At 41.6% G+C, this 15,477-nt stretch overlaps 2 protein-coding genes across 2 annotated transcripts in view; both read left to right on the forward strand.

Moving 5' to 3' along the window:
- The first annotated feature begins 944 nt into the window (after window positions 1-944).
- Window positions 945-5,166, forward strand: wu:fa19b12 (uncharacterized protein LOC560551 homolog). The gene is made up of 2 exons (XM_065011461.1): window positions 945-1,555; window positions 1,806-5,166. The coding sequence occupies exons 1-2, from the start codon at window positions 1,172-1,174 to the stop codon at window positions 1,974-1,976; spliced, it is 555 nt and encodes a 184-aa protein (XP_064867533.1). The 5' UTR covers window positions 945-1,171; the 3' UTR covers window positions 1,977-5,166.
- Window positions 5,167-5,270: 104 nt separating this feature from the next.
- Window positions 5,271-15,477, forward strand: part of trpm6 (transient receptor potential cation channel, subfamily M, member 6) — a 45,511-nt gene continuing 35,304 nt past the window's right edge. The window contains 9 exon segments of the mRNA XM_029637350.2: window positions 5,271-6,085; window positions 8,635-8,714; window positions 8,885-8,923; window positions 9,566-9,755; window positions 10,056-10,269; window positions 13,205-13,329; window positions 13,578-13,749; window positions 13,920-14,012; window positions 14,015-14,093. Coding sequence (XP_029493210.2) covers window positions 6,032-6,085; window positions 8,635-8,714; window positions 8,885-8,923; window positions 9,566-9,755; window positions 10,056-10,269; window positions 13,205-13,329; window positions 13,578-13,749; window positions 13,920-14,012; window positions 14,015-14,093 — 1,046 coding nt within the window. The 5' untranslated portion in view covers window positions 5,271-6,031.

Below are 15,477 nucleotides of genomic sequence, written 5' to 3' on the forward strand. Positions count from 1 at the left end.
TTCACTGACAATGATTGTCCCAATGGCCATGTATATGAAGGACTGTCCTAATCAATTGAATGCCCTATTTGGCCATCTCAATAATGCTTTCTCAAGCAACAGGGCCTCTATCAGGTGGTGTGAAAGGAAGGCCCGGAAAATCACCCACTTCATTTGCTTACACACACACTCATACTGACTACACATACAATCATCATATATGCTGCTGCTACTCTGTTTATCATATATCCTGATGCCTACTCACCTTGTCCCTATATATACACCTACCACTCCAGTATCCCTGCACATTGTAAATATGCTATTGGCACTGACCCTGGAACTGATCCTTTGTGTAGCTTATTTACTTTCATGTTCATATTATTTATATTTATTGTGTGTTTTGGTTCTATTTGACTTTTTAAAATAAATATATTCCTACTGATATTTATTAATGCATTGTTGGGAAAGCTCAAGCAAAAAATACATTTCACTGTACTTGTGCACGTGACAAACTTGAAACGGTAGGTGGCGCTATATTTTCTAGCTGGATTCCTTGGGACGTCCTTACCCAATTGAAATGTAAAATGTTTAGGGTAGGGGTATTCAACTGTTACCCTACGAGGTCCGAGTGAAGACAGCTGGTTTTCTGTTCTACCTGATAACTAAATTTCACCCACCTGGCATCCAATGTTTAAACCAGTCCCTGATTCGAGGGGAACAATGAGGGAGAAAAATACAGTGGAACTGGCTCCGAGGTCCAGAGTTGCGTTTGATGGGAGTAGGACACATACTAAAAATAAGGTTTAAGGTATGAACGTCCCAATGATACCAGATAGCACTAACCCTGTTGGTGCGGAGAAGAGCCTTGATAGTGGTGGGCGGGAACAGGATACATCCTCTCATTGGTTTCCACAAGATAAAACAGCCACAAAGTCAAAATTGGCTGTATCGTAACATTTCATGAAAACAAACGTGCGTTTGTGTTAATATACAGTTAGCAGTGTGGTTAAGGTTAGTTTTAAAATCAGATTTTAAATTGTAGATATAGGCGGGGTTTATGACTGTGTTAACAAGTGACAACCACTCTCATTGGCCAGACCGCGTGTGTGTAATTTACACAGTAAGTGGTGCGCGGCTCAGTCAAAACATTGTTACCTGTTGTTAATGCTTGAAAGATTCCACGCTTGTACTCATGACGAAAAGGCGAGCTGAATACGTTTTGTTCCACGACACGCCTGTTAAAAGATCATGTTTTCGTCCATTTGACAAATTTGATACGCAGTTAGAAAGCATGGCTGCAGCCGGGTGCGTGAGTCCGCCATCTCTGCTCGCTTTGTTGGGGAGACGCTGCAAAAAGAGACCGTATTATTTCGAAGATCAGGAGGAACATCAAGAAACACTTAAACCGCGCAAGCTGTCAAATAGTGAACATCGGGTCAGTGCACCACCGAGTGTGCTGGTAAATAATTCTGGAAGTATCCGAGAGAGTGCATCTGCAGACTCTGGTTGCTCAACGGTGACCTCTAAGAAACGTGCACGAGATAACACTGTCACAAGATACGATGCTCCAAGGATTGTAAGTATATATATGTTACTGCTGCCTAGAAAGTGTATACTGGAACAAACTGCACAAGGTTGAAATTGTTGTAATCAACATCCATTGAGCGCAATACTTGAGGTGTCCACAAGATGTTGCACGTTGTATTTTTTCAGTACCCATTCTTCCTTTCAAACCATGTCACTAAGTTCTTAAGTCACCACTACAACAGTTTCTTGTTTATTTTCTGTTAATTATTAAACGCTCTCCCTCTTCCTTTCACCTCTAGGTCACACACAAAGATGATGATGGCAATGACCTATGCACTTTCAACTCATTCCAGTACTGGAGGGTCCCTCTACCCGAGCTGGACATTTCACTCCTTCAGAATGGAAACCTCTCTGGATCAAATGGAGAACCCCCTGCCAAAGAATTATCCTGTGAAGCCATGGAGTCATAAATTTGAATTCATGAAGGTCTGCCCACCATGGAACTCTTATGAGAGGTGGCCACCAGTGGAGGCTGGTGGGAGAAGCTATAGGAGGACTGTCTTTGTCCCATGGCTTGAATAGAATTAATGGAACGGAGTCAAACGTGCTTTACATGCGTCTGATACCATTCCATTTATTATATTCCAGCCATTACAAGGAGCCTGTCCTATAGCTCCTCCAACCAGACACACTGCCCATCAGAGCCATAGCTTTAGATCTATACTGTGTAGACCATGGGGTTCTCAAAGTGGGGTACGTGGACACCTGGCCAGATCTCAAAATATATACTGAATATGACATTTTAACCTTAAATGTTATAAAATTAATATTACAAAAAACATATTAAATTGCTTTTGGCCAAAGGATCTGTGGAATAAGTTTAAAGTGTGTAATACAGTGTGATGTTATTAATCTACAATTGGTGTTCTTAACCCTGGGCAACATGGGCCTGGGAGGCTCACAGGGATATTGGTATCCACAGTACTCTACAAATAATCAATTTGTCAACTCCATACTATTCCCCCAAATTTTTGTTTTCACATGAATGCACTGTAATTTAAGATTTAAAGCCGCAATGTTACCTCTGGCTCATCGCAAAATTGCAGCATATTATCTTTAAAGCTGCAACAACAAAACAGCTCTGCCCCATGACACAATTTGTAGATTTGCAGGAAATTAGCTTTAAAACTGCAACATTTTCGCTCTTTCACCTGGCCTGAGACACTAACTCTGAAATCTGGCTACATGGTTATTGTACCTGCTTTGAACACAAGGATAAAGCTGTATGTACAGTGCATTCGGAAGGTATTCAGACCCCTTGGTTTTTTCCAAATTTTGTTATGTTACAGCCTTATTCTAAAATGGATTAAATAACCCACCCCCCCCTTTTCAATCGTCACACAATACCCATAATAACAAAGCAAAAACTTTTTTTTAGTAAATTTATGAAAAATAAACTGAAATCACGTTTACATAAGTATTTAGACCCTTTACTCAGTACTTTCTTGAAGCACCTTTGCCCGTGGCTAGAGCCTTGAGTATGCCACTACAAGCATGGCACCCCTGTATTTGGGGAGTTTTATCCCATTCTTCTCTGCAGATCCTCTTAAGCTCTGTCAGGGTGGATGGGGAGTGTCACAGCAGCTATTTCAAGTCCGGGTTCAAGTCCGGGCTCTAGCTGGGCCACTCAAGAACATTCAGAGACCTGTCCCGAGGCCATTCCTGCGTTGTCTTGGTTGTGCACTTAGGGTCATTGTCCTGTTGGAAGGTGAACCTTCACCCCAGTCAGGTCCTGAGCACTCTGGAGCAGGTTTTCATCAAGGATCTTTGTACTTTGCTCTGTTAATCTTTCCCTCGATCCTGACTAGTCTCCCTGTCAATGAAAAATATCCCCACAGCATGATGCTGCCACCACCATGCTTCACTGTAGAGATGATGCCAAGTTTCCTCCAGATGTGAGGCTTGGCATTCAGGACAAAGAGTTCAATATTGGTTTCATCAGAGCAGAGATTCTTGTTTCTCATGGTTTGAGAGTCCTTTAGGTGCCTTTTTGAATACACCAAGCGGGCTGTTGTGCCTTTTACTGAAGAGTGGCTTCTGTTGGGCCACTCTACCATAAAGGCCTGATTGGTGGAGTGCTGCTGACTGATATGGTTGTCCTTCTGGAAGGTTCTCCGATCTCGACAGAGGAGCTCTGTCCGAGTGACCATCGGGTCATTTTTTTGGTACTGTCCCCAGATCTGTGCCTCGACATAATCCTGTCTAAGAGCTCTACGGACAATTCATTTGACCTCATGGCTTGGTTTTTGCTCTGACGTGCACTGTCAACTGTGGGACCAACAGGTGTGCCTTTCCAAATCATGTCCAATCAATTGAATTTACCACAGGTAGACTCCAGTCAAGTTGTAGAAACATCTCAAGGATTATCAATGAAATAGGATGCACCCGAGCTTAATTTCGAGTCTCATAGCAAAGCGTCTGAATACTTATGTAAATAAGGTTTTTCTGTTAGACTTTTAATACATTTGCAAGAATTTCTTAACCTGTTTTCGCTTTGTCATTATGAGGTATTGTGTTAATTTTAGAATAAGGCTGTAACGTAACAAAATGGGAAAAGTAAAGGGGTCTGAATACTTTCCGAATGCACTATACATACCAGGGCTACAGTGTCATTACCATGGAAATACAACTATATCTATATGGCTTACAGCATGAAACCAGAGTAAAATTATTTCCACCAGTTGGGACCGGCAGGGGCGAACTGGCTATTTGGCATTTGAGTCAAATGCCAGATGGGCTGGTCCATTTTTGATCCACTGGGCCTGTCTAACTAGTTACTTTTTTTTGTTTGCAAAATTATCATTACTTGGCTTATAATGGGGGCCTCAAGGAAAAAATGGGCTGGTGGGGGGGCCTTGGATAATAGGCAGATGTGTCAGAAATGCCAGTCCGCCCCTGGGGACCGGTATTTGTAAGAGCTTTTATACACTGAACACTAATTGTTTTATTACTTTTAGGAGATAAATCATTGACATAGCGTCATTAAACGGCATTCAGTGCTCCTTTTTTATCTTCATGTAGCCTACAGTATATTGTATTGGGATGAAATGTGTGTTGTATGCAGCTAGTTGTTGGTACATTAACTCACCCTGGCTACTTTGATGGTTTTTCAAAGTGAATGGACTATTTTATTTGAACTAAACCTAAACTATGCTTTTCCTCTAGCTGGGCTTGCTGTTGGTCATAGCTAGCTGTTGGATTCTTACTTTAAATTGCATTCCAAATAGATGGATTTATTGATGAAAGAATTGATGTATTAATCAATGAATGTCTATGTTAAGGCAAACATGCGGAAGTCGTTACTCTGTTTACAAGTCTGCTCTTCAGTCTGTAAACTGCCGCTCAACATGTTGTATACAGTACCAGTACATTCTTTGTGAGGTATTTTTTCACTTTGTCATTGCAGAGTATTTTGTGTAGAGGTGAGGGGGATTTTTCTTCTTTTTATCCATTTTGAATTTAGGATGCAACACAATTTGTTTTTGTTAAGTCAAGTGGTATGCATCCTTTCTGAAGGCACTGTAGGTAACACAAGGCAAGTTTGAGGTCTGTGTTGGTCTATACAGTTATCGCTTTGTACAATAAAACTATTATTATGTATACTGTTTATTGTTGAAATGACCAATGGGTGGGTGCTGCACTCCCTTAAAGAATGGAGTGCAGCAGACCACAACTCATTCCATGGGTGTTGGGTGAAGTGTGATCGATGGCACACATGTTTACTACACTCTGACAGCCATGTTCTTTGACCAAACAGGGTTGCCCTGGGCTTTTCTAGAGGTCATAACATTGTCCCAAAGTGCACTTTCACACCCCCCCATTAGGGATTTAAAAGCATTTGATTGGTGGTTATGATGAGCACTAGCCGTATGCAGCACCACCAACTCTTAGTGAAGTGGTAAATGGAGAACAGGAGTTCCAAATCTTAGCCTTTTTTCAATTGCGAAATCTACCGCGAAGAGTTTTGAAATCTGCCACATCCCCTTTGAATCAGCCATTATTTTTTTTATGTAGAATAGCATGCCCACATTTAGAAACGATACGCAACTTATCCTTTTATATATAAAATATGTAGCATAACTAGCTACATTTCTTTTGACCACTACACACATGTATTTTGGGGATCTTCCTCTGTAATTGTAACTTTCCCGATGACATGCTAGTGGGACAGGAGAGTCATTTCATACAAGCACATATGTTTTCTCTACTCCACTAACTTTGACCTTTTCCAAAAGGAGGCGATGAGAGGACGCAAGGAATAGAGCAAACCAATTGAGATTCTCCCAGTGTGTTTATGGTGGAGGAAAGCATGAGATCTTCAAAGCCTTTGTGAAGGAATGACTGACCCTTGGACCAAGGCCTGGTTAAAGCCTGTCTCTAACAATGATCAGCCAATGAGAGAGCAGGGGAGCTGAATGACCCATGAGTTTAATTACTGTATCGGATACCTGTGTCAAGTATACGTATGGACCTATGTTATGATCATTTGTGTGCCTATATGAATGCAGCTTCTACAATGGTAAGTTTGGATAAGTTGTCTTTATATTATCTATATGGCTTCTCATACTGAAGGCAGTTCATTAGCAAGTTTCTATGAGTATTAGTGGTATGAAATTGCAAAATTGTAGCCTAACTGAAATGACTGATTGCAAGATATTAAACTTTTTTTAGTCATTTGAAAAAAGTCTTCAAATGATTCGAAATCTGTCTCACTTCATTATATAATAATACAAGTGCTTCTTATATAAACTTAAAATAAAGTCAAATCGGCGTGAACTAAGGCTAAGTGAATTTATAGTGGGCATCTCATATCTATTGTGACACAGTTGTGATTCAAATCTGTTCTATTTTTGCCGTTGTCACCATGTGTTTCTAGAAAACAATGTTCTCGCTTCCTTGCTATTCTTGTCAATGTGGTGTCCAAACGTTGCATTTGTTTGTACAGTGCACAGATCCCGAGACGAATTTGGTATTTGTTTCATTAATCCACTGTTTATACAGTCCTAAAATGTGTTGTATGTCAGCAATCAAGTTTTCAAGATAGTCCCAGAAGATAGATTTTGAGTGCATTTTTTTTTTAATTGAAAAACCTGAAATCAAAGTTTACATATGAGAACATTTGTCACTAACCCAAAAATGTGGGGTGTGCAAAACAAAAGCCTAAAGCTTGTTTGGTGTGTAAATTACGAGCTTGTTGAGATGACCAGGATGAATTTATATAATTTTGGGTGGCGGCAGGTAGCCTAGTGGTTAGAGTGTTGGGCCAGTAACCGAAATGTTGCTAGATCGAATCCCCGAGCTGACAAGGTAAAAATCTGTCGTTCTGCCCCTGAACAAGCCAGTTAACCCACTGTTCCTAGGCCGTCATTGTAAACTGACTTGCCTAGTTTAAATGAAGGTAAATCTCTCTCTTTCACACACACACACACACACACACCAGTGGCGGTCCACTGACCATTTAAGATGAGGCAGGACGTTACATTTTTTTTAATGAGCATGGCCTTATTTCTATTACAGAATATTGGATGACTGTCATCATTCACCCAGCTCAAAGTAACATCAATAGGTTTAGGCTGCTACATGATACTCTAATTTTCTCTATACCCATCATGAGGTTGCTACAACCTAGCCTATGAATGAAAGCTTACAACGTAGGTGCACGGCTCAATATACTTTTTTTTGTAATCAAGGTGAGACAGAGTGACACATTCAATACAGCCTTCACACCTGCCTGCATCTAGGCATCTAGCTGATCTAGGGTGTAATCAGTCCAATCATTGTAAAACGAGAGTTTCTACGGGACGAATTCAGGTATGTTTAACTGAATTTATTCGGTGGAATGAATACACCCCTGATCAGACACATACTAACAGCATGATCACTTTGCTAGTTGTATAATTCCTTCTCGCATCTATGCGCTCTCCTTTCACATTTGTCCGTCGCTTGTGCACAACACATCAGCTTTCCAAGCCAAACCTTCATATCATATCTGCTAATCTCTACACACAGCATACGTTGTTGTCACCATATTAGCTAACGTCATAGTCAACATAGCTAATAGAAAGGGTTAGTAAACCCGCTACAATCATGCAATACAGTGCACAGTCAGAAAGCAGTTTAGCAGTTAACCTGGCGGGCTCCGGTGGCAATAAATTAATAAAACCAAAAGCTTACCTTGGAATAGTTCCAGTGTTGGATAGCCAGCTAGCTAACATAGGATCCCTCTCTGAGCCAGGTGTTTGAGTAGGCTAAACTATCTAGATGTATTCGCTAAATAAGTGAAAGTGAAAAAAATACAAGGACATATAGCTCTCTCATTTGCTTCTCCTTCATTTTTAAATAAATGTGTTTGAAAACTATTCAATTGTCTTTCTCTATGAGTCAACTATTCACCACATGTTATGCACTGCAGTGCCAGCTAGGTATAGCTTATGCTTTCAGTACTATATTCACTCTCTGATCCTTTGATTGGGTGGACATGTCAGTTCATGCTGCAAGAGCTGTGATAGATTGGAGAATGTCCTCTGGAAGTTGTCAGAATTACTGTGTAAATCTATGGGGGTGAGAACCATGAGCCTCCTAGGTTTAGCATTGAAGTCAATGTACACAGAGGAGGACGGAAAATACTCATGCACACAATACGCAACAACACTCAAGGTCTGAATCATGTTAGATAATCACAGGAAAGGGATGTGTGTATGTTTCTATTTTGAGCTGGGCCAATGTTGAGCAAGAGCCTTTCAGGAAATACATGACTGAGGCTCTGACGAATGTGTAGTAACATGACGAAGGCTCACTGTGATGTTGAGTGGTGGAGAGAGCAGGACTACAGTCCAATGACATTGGTCTCGGTTTTCTCTCAGTCTCCAGAAATGAACAGACTGTTATGTTCGATTTGTTTTTATCGGATACAGCATTAGGTAGCTTCTGTTAGCCTGATAGCACAGCATTGATGTCTCTCACAAGTTCTTCTCAAAACGTTAGTTAGACATTTTAATAGTATCACGGCTGTCATGGTTTTTCTCCCTCAGAAAGCATTGTGTTCATTTGTTGTGTGTTGTGTTCCAGTCACGGAGATCTTGGATTGAAGATGCCTTCTGCAAGAGAGCATGTGGTAAATTCATCCCAGCATGTCGAGACCTACACAGGTGAGCTGGAATTGGTATTTGCTGAGCAGTGTCAAAATCTCATGATAATGGACAGTAGTGCTGGAATTATGATATTTACAGTGTTAGGCAGAAATGCAAACTTTTGGTAATGCTAACTTTTCTAGTAAAAGCGGTTATGTTGCTGATGTATCATTTCCTGTTTGTTCCAGATGTTTTCCAATGTGTCAAGTATGCCAAAACCTAATAAGGTATGACTTTGCTGTGTGTGTGTGTGTGCTTTTAGAGTGAGATTGTCCATTTTAGTGTAGAAGTACACTTACAGAAAGTAATTCCATATACACTGAGTACGACAGACTGACCAGGTGAAGGCTATGATCCCTTATTGATGTCACTTGTTAATTATTGTAGATCAAGGGGAGGACAGGTTAACAAAATAATTTAAAGCTTTGAGACAATTGAGACATGGATTTTTGTATGTGTGCCATTCAGAGGGTGAATTATTTTTAATTGAACTGGGTATGGTAGTAGGTGCCAAGCGTACCGGTTTGTGTCAAGAACTGAAACGCTGTTGGGTTTTTCACGCTCAACAGTTTCTCGTGTGTATCAACAATGGTCCACCACCAAAAGGACATCCAGCTAACTTGACACAACTGTGGGAAGCATTGGAGACCACACGGGCCAGCATCCTTGTGGAATACTTTCGACACCTTGTACAGTCCATGCCCCGAAAAATTGAGGAAGGGTGCAACTCAATCTTAGGAAGGTGTTCTTAATGTTTGGTATACTCAGTGTATACTATGACGACATTTATAGGAACTACAATGCATTTTTGTGCCAATGTTTAACAACCAGAAAGGTTTGAGTTTTGCCTCTCTACCCCTAACCCCCAGATGCTGCTGTGGACGTCTGGTAGGGGAGCACACCTTGCTGGAGACTGGCCCTTCCATGTTCAGCTGGCCTGGGCCTGGGACAGGGCAGCAAGAGGAGTGGTCAGTGGAGTGCCACACACAAACCAGTGCCACTGATGCCTACGGAACCATTGACTTCCAGGACAGTGCTGGACGTAACTGCCATGCCAAGGTCTGTAGCTATTGCTGCATTCATGTGCTAGTCGGAACTCAGAAATATCCAACTGGGAAACAAGGGGTGCAATGATGCTACCTGAGTTTCCCACTTGTATTTACCATTTAGAAGCTTGTTAGGAACGGTTTTGGACGTCTGAAACTCAGAGTAACAAAAACGTGGTGTTTGTGTGTCAAACTGTGTGAATGGGCAATATGCCAACTTCAGTGTAATGCCAAATAGGATGCCAACTAGGACAAGCTGTTATCTCATATTAATGTGTTTGACCTGACCATGCTTTATGTGTTGACCGTTCAGTATGTTCGTGTTGCGGTCGATTCCAAGGCTGAGGCTCTGCTGCAGCTGATGCGGAGTGAATGGCAGATGGAACGGCCTAAACTACTGCTGACGGTTCATGGGGGGACAGAGAACTTCCCCCTCCCTCTCAAGGTTAGACAGGCCTTCAGCAAAGGCCTGATCACAGCAGCCCAGAGCACTGGAGCCTGGATACTCACAGACGGCATCAACACAGGTATGTGTGTGAAATAATGCTGATGAATTTGCAATTGGCTTTTAATTAAGACAGTAAGCAAGTGTGGATGTCAGCATATGTGTTTGATTTTGGGCTCATTTTACATGTATTATACTGTGTGTGTGGTGTGTATTACATGTACTTGTTTATATGTGTTGTAGATCAGTTTATATGTGTTTGTATGTATATACAGGGGCTTTGGAAAGTATTCAGCACCGATACTGATTATTGGAGGACCAAAAAAAGCCGATACCGATTAATCGGCCGGGGGGAAAAAAAAAAAAAAAAATGTATTTGTAATAATGACAATGTTTTCGCTTTGGGGCGGCAGGGTAGCCTAGTGGTTAGAGCGTTGGACTAGTAACCGGAAGGTTGCAAGTTCAAACCCCCGAGCTGACAAGGTACAAATCTGTCGTTCTGCCCCTGAACAGGCAGTTAACCCACTGTTCCTAGGCCGTCATTGAAAATAAGAATTTGTTCTTAACTGACTTGCCTAGTTAAATAAAGGTAAAATAAACAACAATACTGAAGGAACACTTATTTTAACTTAATATAATACATCAATAAAATAAATTTAGCCTCAAATAAAATGAAACATGTTAAGTTAATATTGCCTGCTAACCTGGATTTCTTTTAGCAAAATATGCAGATTTAAAAATATCTACTTCTGTGTATTGATTTTAAGAAAGGCATTAATGTTTATGGTTAGGTACAGTTGTGCAACGATTGTGCTTTTTTCGCAAATGCGCTTTTGTTAAATCATTCCCCGTTTGGCGAAGAAAGTCCAAACAGAGTTCCCAATGAGCCAGGTTAGCAGGCAATATTAACTAAATATGCAGGTTTAAAAATATATACTTGTGTATTGATTTTAAGAAAAGCATTGATGTTTATGGTTAGGTACACATTGGAGCAACGACAGTCCTTTTTCGCGAATACGCACCGCATCGATTATATGCAACGCAGGACACGCTAGGTAAACTAGTAATATCATCAACCATGTTTAGTTAACTAGTGATTATGATTGATTGATTGTTTTTTATAAAATAAGTTTAATGCTAGCTAGCAACTTACCTTGGCTTCTTACTGCATTCGCGTAACAGGCAGTCTCCTCGTGGAGTGCAATGTAATCAGGTGGTTAGAGCGTTGGACTTGTTAACTGTAAGGTTGCAAGATTGAATCCCCGAGCTGACAAGGTAAAAATCTGTCGTTCTGCCCCTGAACAAGGCAGTTAACCCACCGTTCCGAGGCCGTCATTGAAAATAAGAACATGTTCTTAACTGACTTGCCAAGTTAAATAAAAGATAAATAAATAAATAAAGGATTTTCGATTGTTATGAAAACTTGAAATCGGCCCTAATTAATCGGCCATTCCGATTAATCGGTCGACCTCTAATTCAGACGCCTTGCCTTGTTCCACATTTTGTAATGTTACAGCCTTATTCTAAAATGGATTAAATAAAAAAAACAATACACACAATACCCCATAATGACAAAGCGAAAACATTTCTGTGAAAATAAAAAAATATATAAATATATATATTCACGTAAGTGTTCAGATGCTTTGCTATGAGACTCGAAATTGAGGTCAGGTGCATCCTGTTTCCATTGATCATCCTTGAGATGTTTTCAACTGGATTGGAGTCCACCTGTGGTAAATTCAATTGATTGGACGTGATTGGAAAGGCTCACATCTGTCCATATAAGGTCCCACATTTGACAGTGCATGTCAGAGCAAAAATCAAGCCTTGAGGTCGAAGGAATTGTCCGTAGAATTCCGAGACAGGATTGTGTCGAGGCACAGGTCTGGGGAAGGGTACCAAAACATTTCTGCAGCATTGAAGGTCCCCAAGAACACAGTGGCCTCCATCATTCTTAAATGGAAGAAGTTTGGAACCACCAAGACTCTTTCTAGACCTGGCCGCCTGGCCAAACTGAGCAATCGGGGGAGAAGGGCCTTGGTCAAAGAGGTGACCAAGAACCCAATGGTCACTCTGACAGAGCTCTTCTGTGGAGATGGGAGAAACTTCCATAAGGACAACCTTCTCTGCAGCACTCCACCAATCAGGCCTTTATGGTAGAGTGGCCAGAAAGAAGCCACTCCTCAGTAAAAGGCATATGACAGTTCGCTTGGAGTTTGCCAAAAGGCACCTAAAGACTCTCAGACCATGAGAAACAAGATTCTCTGGTCTGATGAAACCAAGATTGAACTCTTGGCCGTGAAGCATGATGGTGGCAGCATCATGCTGTGGGGATCTTTCAGCGGCAGGGACTGGGAGACTAGTCAAGATTGAGGCAAAGATGAACGGAGAAAAGTACAGAGAGATCCTAGATGAAAACCTGCTCTAGAGCGCTCAGGTCCTCAGACCAAGCGTCAAAGGTTCACCTTCCAACAGGACCATGACCCTAAGCACACAGCCAAGACATCAGATGGGGGCCTTCGGGATAAGTCTCTGAATGACCTTGAGTGGCCCAGCCAGAGCCCGGACTTGAATCTGATCAAACATCTCTGGAGAGACCTGAAAATAACTGAGCAGTAACGCTTCCCATCCAACCTGACAGAGCTTAAGAGGATCTGCAGAGAATAATGGGAGGAACTCCCCAAATACATGTGTTTCAAGCTTGTAGCGTCATACCCAAGAATAATCAATGCCGCAATCACTGCCAAAGGTGCTTCAACAAAGTACTGAGTAAAGGGTCTGAATACTTATGTAAATGTGATATTTAAGTTTTTTTTTTTAATATAAATTAGCAAAAAAAATCTGAAAACCTTCTTTTGCTTAGTGATTATGGGGTATTTTATGTAGATTGATGAGGGAAAAAAATTATTTAATCAATTTTAGAATAAGGCTGTAACGTAACAAAATGTGGAAAAAGTCAAGGGTTCTGAATACTTTCCAAAGGCACTGTTAGTGGACTGAGAATCTGCCCCTCCTAGGTGTGTCCCGGTACGTAGGGGAGGCTGTGAAAACATATGGCACCCATGACCTCAGGAAGAGGAACGCTGTAGGGGTCACGCCCTGGGGTGTAATTGACAATCACAGTGACCTTATAGGGAGAGATGTGAGTGTTGTTCTCTGTAAAGATATCATTGCTTTTAAGGAAAGTTTCTAATTAAATCACGCTGTCACATTATAATAAGGTTTGCAGGATTTTTTGCACAGAACTGTACTAATTTGCGCCATGAAAATGTCACCTTTTATCTTTCTTGAGCTGTCATGTGCTCTCACTTTCCCGCTTGGCCTATCTCATATCCTCTTCTGCTTTCTCTCTGGCCTGCTCTCTGACCTGTGTTCTGATACCTGACCCAGGTGCTCAGGCCCTACCAGCCTCTGGGAAACCCCTTGAGTAAGAGGGTTTGTCTGAACGGCCTGCACTCCCACTTCCTGTTAGTGGACGATGGAACTCTGGGAAAACATGGCTGCCAGCTGGGACTGAGGAGGAAGCTGGAGAGGCACATTCAACTGCAGAAGATCCACCCTCGTGAGTGTGTGTGTGTGTGACTGTGTGTGTGTGTGAAAGAGAGAGTGTGTGTATGTGAATGGGTGTGAGAAAGAGAGAGAGAGATTGCATCGCAGTGTGTGTGTGAGAGAGAGTATTGTAATACACGTGTGTAACAATATGTCTGTGTGTGATGTTTCCCTTTCTGGTAGGGTTTAACCAGGGTGTGCCAGTGGTGTGTGTGGTGGTGGAGGGCGGCCCTGACATTGTGTCCATGGTGCTGGAGTACGTGAGCAGTGTGCCCCCGTGCCTGTGTTTGTCTTCGAGGGATCAGGTCGGGCAGCTGACCTGCTGGCATTCTTACACAAACAGACTGCCATTGACAGGTGTGGAGTGCCGCTGTAGTCATCCATATAATGGCTTTTACGCCTTTAAGACTTTGGTGTTCATTTCTGGTAGAGCAGGGATGGGCAACTTTTACGGAGGTGGGGGCCACAAAAAAACGTAACTCATCAAGAGGGGCCGCAGTGGCTTCTGGGTCTTTGTACCCACATCCATACCCCCCCCCCCCCTCCCCCGAGCAAAACATTTTAGCGGCCCCCCTCGTGATAGCGAGTGTATGTACACTTGAAGTCAGGAGTTTACATACACTTTGGTTGGAGTCATTAAAACTCGATTTTCAACCACTCCACAAATTCTTTTGTGAACAAAATATAGTTTTGGCAAGTTGGTTAGGACATCTACTTTGTGCATGACACAAGTAATTTTTCCAACAATTGTTTACACACAGATTATTTCACTTATAATTCACTGTATCACAATTTCAGTGGGTCAGACGTTTACGTACACTAAGTTGACTGTGCCTTTAAACAGCTTGGAAATTTCCAGAAAATTATGTCATGGCTTTAGAAGCTTCTGATTGGCTAATTGACATAATTTGAGTCAATTGGAGGTGTACCTGTACCTGTGTACCTGTGGATGTATTTCAAAACATGCTTGACATTGTGGGAAAATAAAAAAAAATCAGCCAAGACCTCAGAAATAAAATTCTAGACCTCCACAAGTCTGGTTCATCCTTGGGAGCAATTTCCAAACGCCTGTAGGTACCACATTTATCTGTACAAACAATAGTACGCAAGTATAAACACCATGGGACCACGCAGCCGTCATACCGCTAACTTACTTTGGTGAGAAAAGTGCAAATCAATCCCAGAACAACAGCAAAGGACCTTGTGAAGATGCTGGAGGAAACAGGTACTAAAGTATCTACAGTGGGGCAAAAAAGTATTTAGTCAGCCACCAATTGTGCAAGTTCTCCCACTTATAAATATGAGAGAGGCCTGTAATTTTCATCATGGGTACACTTCAACTATGACAGACAAAATGAAAAATTATATGATTTTTAATGAATTTATTTGCAAATTATGGTGGAAAATAAGTATTTGGTCACCTACAAACAAGCAAGATATCTGACTCTCACAGACCTGTAACTTCTTCTTCAAGAGGCTCATCTGTCCTCCACTCGTTACCTGTATTAATGGCACCTGTTTGAACTTGTTATCAGTGTAAAAAACACCTGTCCACAACCTCAAACAGTCACACTCCAAACTCCACTATGGCCAAGACCAAAGATCTGTCAAAGGACACCAGAAACAAAATTGTAGACCTGCACCAGGCTGGGAAGACTGAATCTGCAATAGGTAAGCAGCTTGGTTTGAAGAAATCAACTGTGGGAGCAATGATTAGGAAATGGAAGACATACAAGACCAC

This window comes from Oncorhynchus nerka, linkage group LG27 (genome assembly GCF_034236695.1).
Source record: "Oncorhynchus nerka isolate Pitt River linkage group LG27, Oner_Uvic_2.0, whole genome shotgun sequence".
Classification (NCBI taxonomy): Eukaryota; Metazoa; Chordata; class Actinopteri; order Salmoniformes; family Salmonidae; genus Oncorhynchus; species Oncorhynchus nerka.

Excerpts from the sequence above, each read along its gene's own strand:
- wu:fa19b12 (XM_065011461.1), top strand. The coding sequence starts at position 1,172 with ATGACGAAAAGGCGAGCTGAATACGTTTTGTTCCACGACACGCCTGTT. Across the intron at positions 1,556-1,805 it reads GATACGATGCTCCAAGGATT|GTCACACACAAAGATGATGA; the intron begins GTAAGTATATAT and ends TTTCACCTCTAG.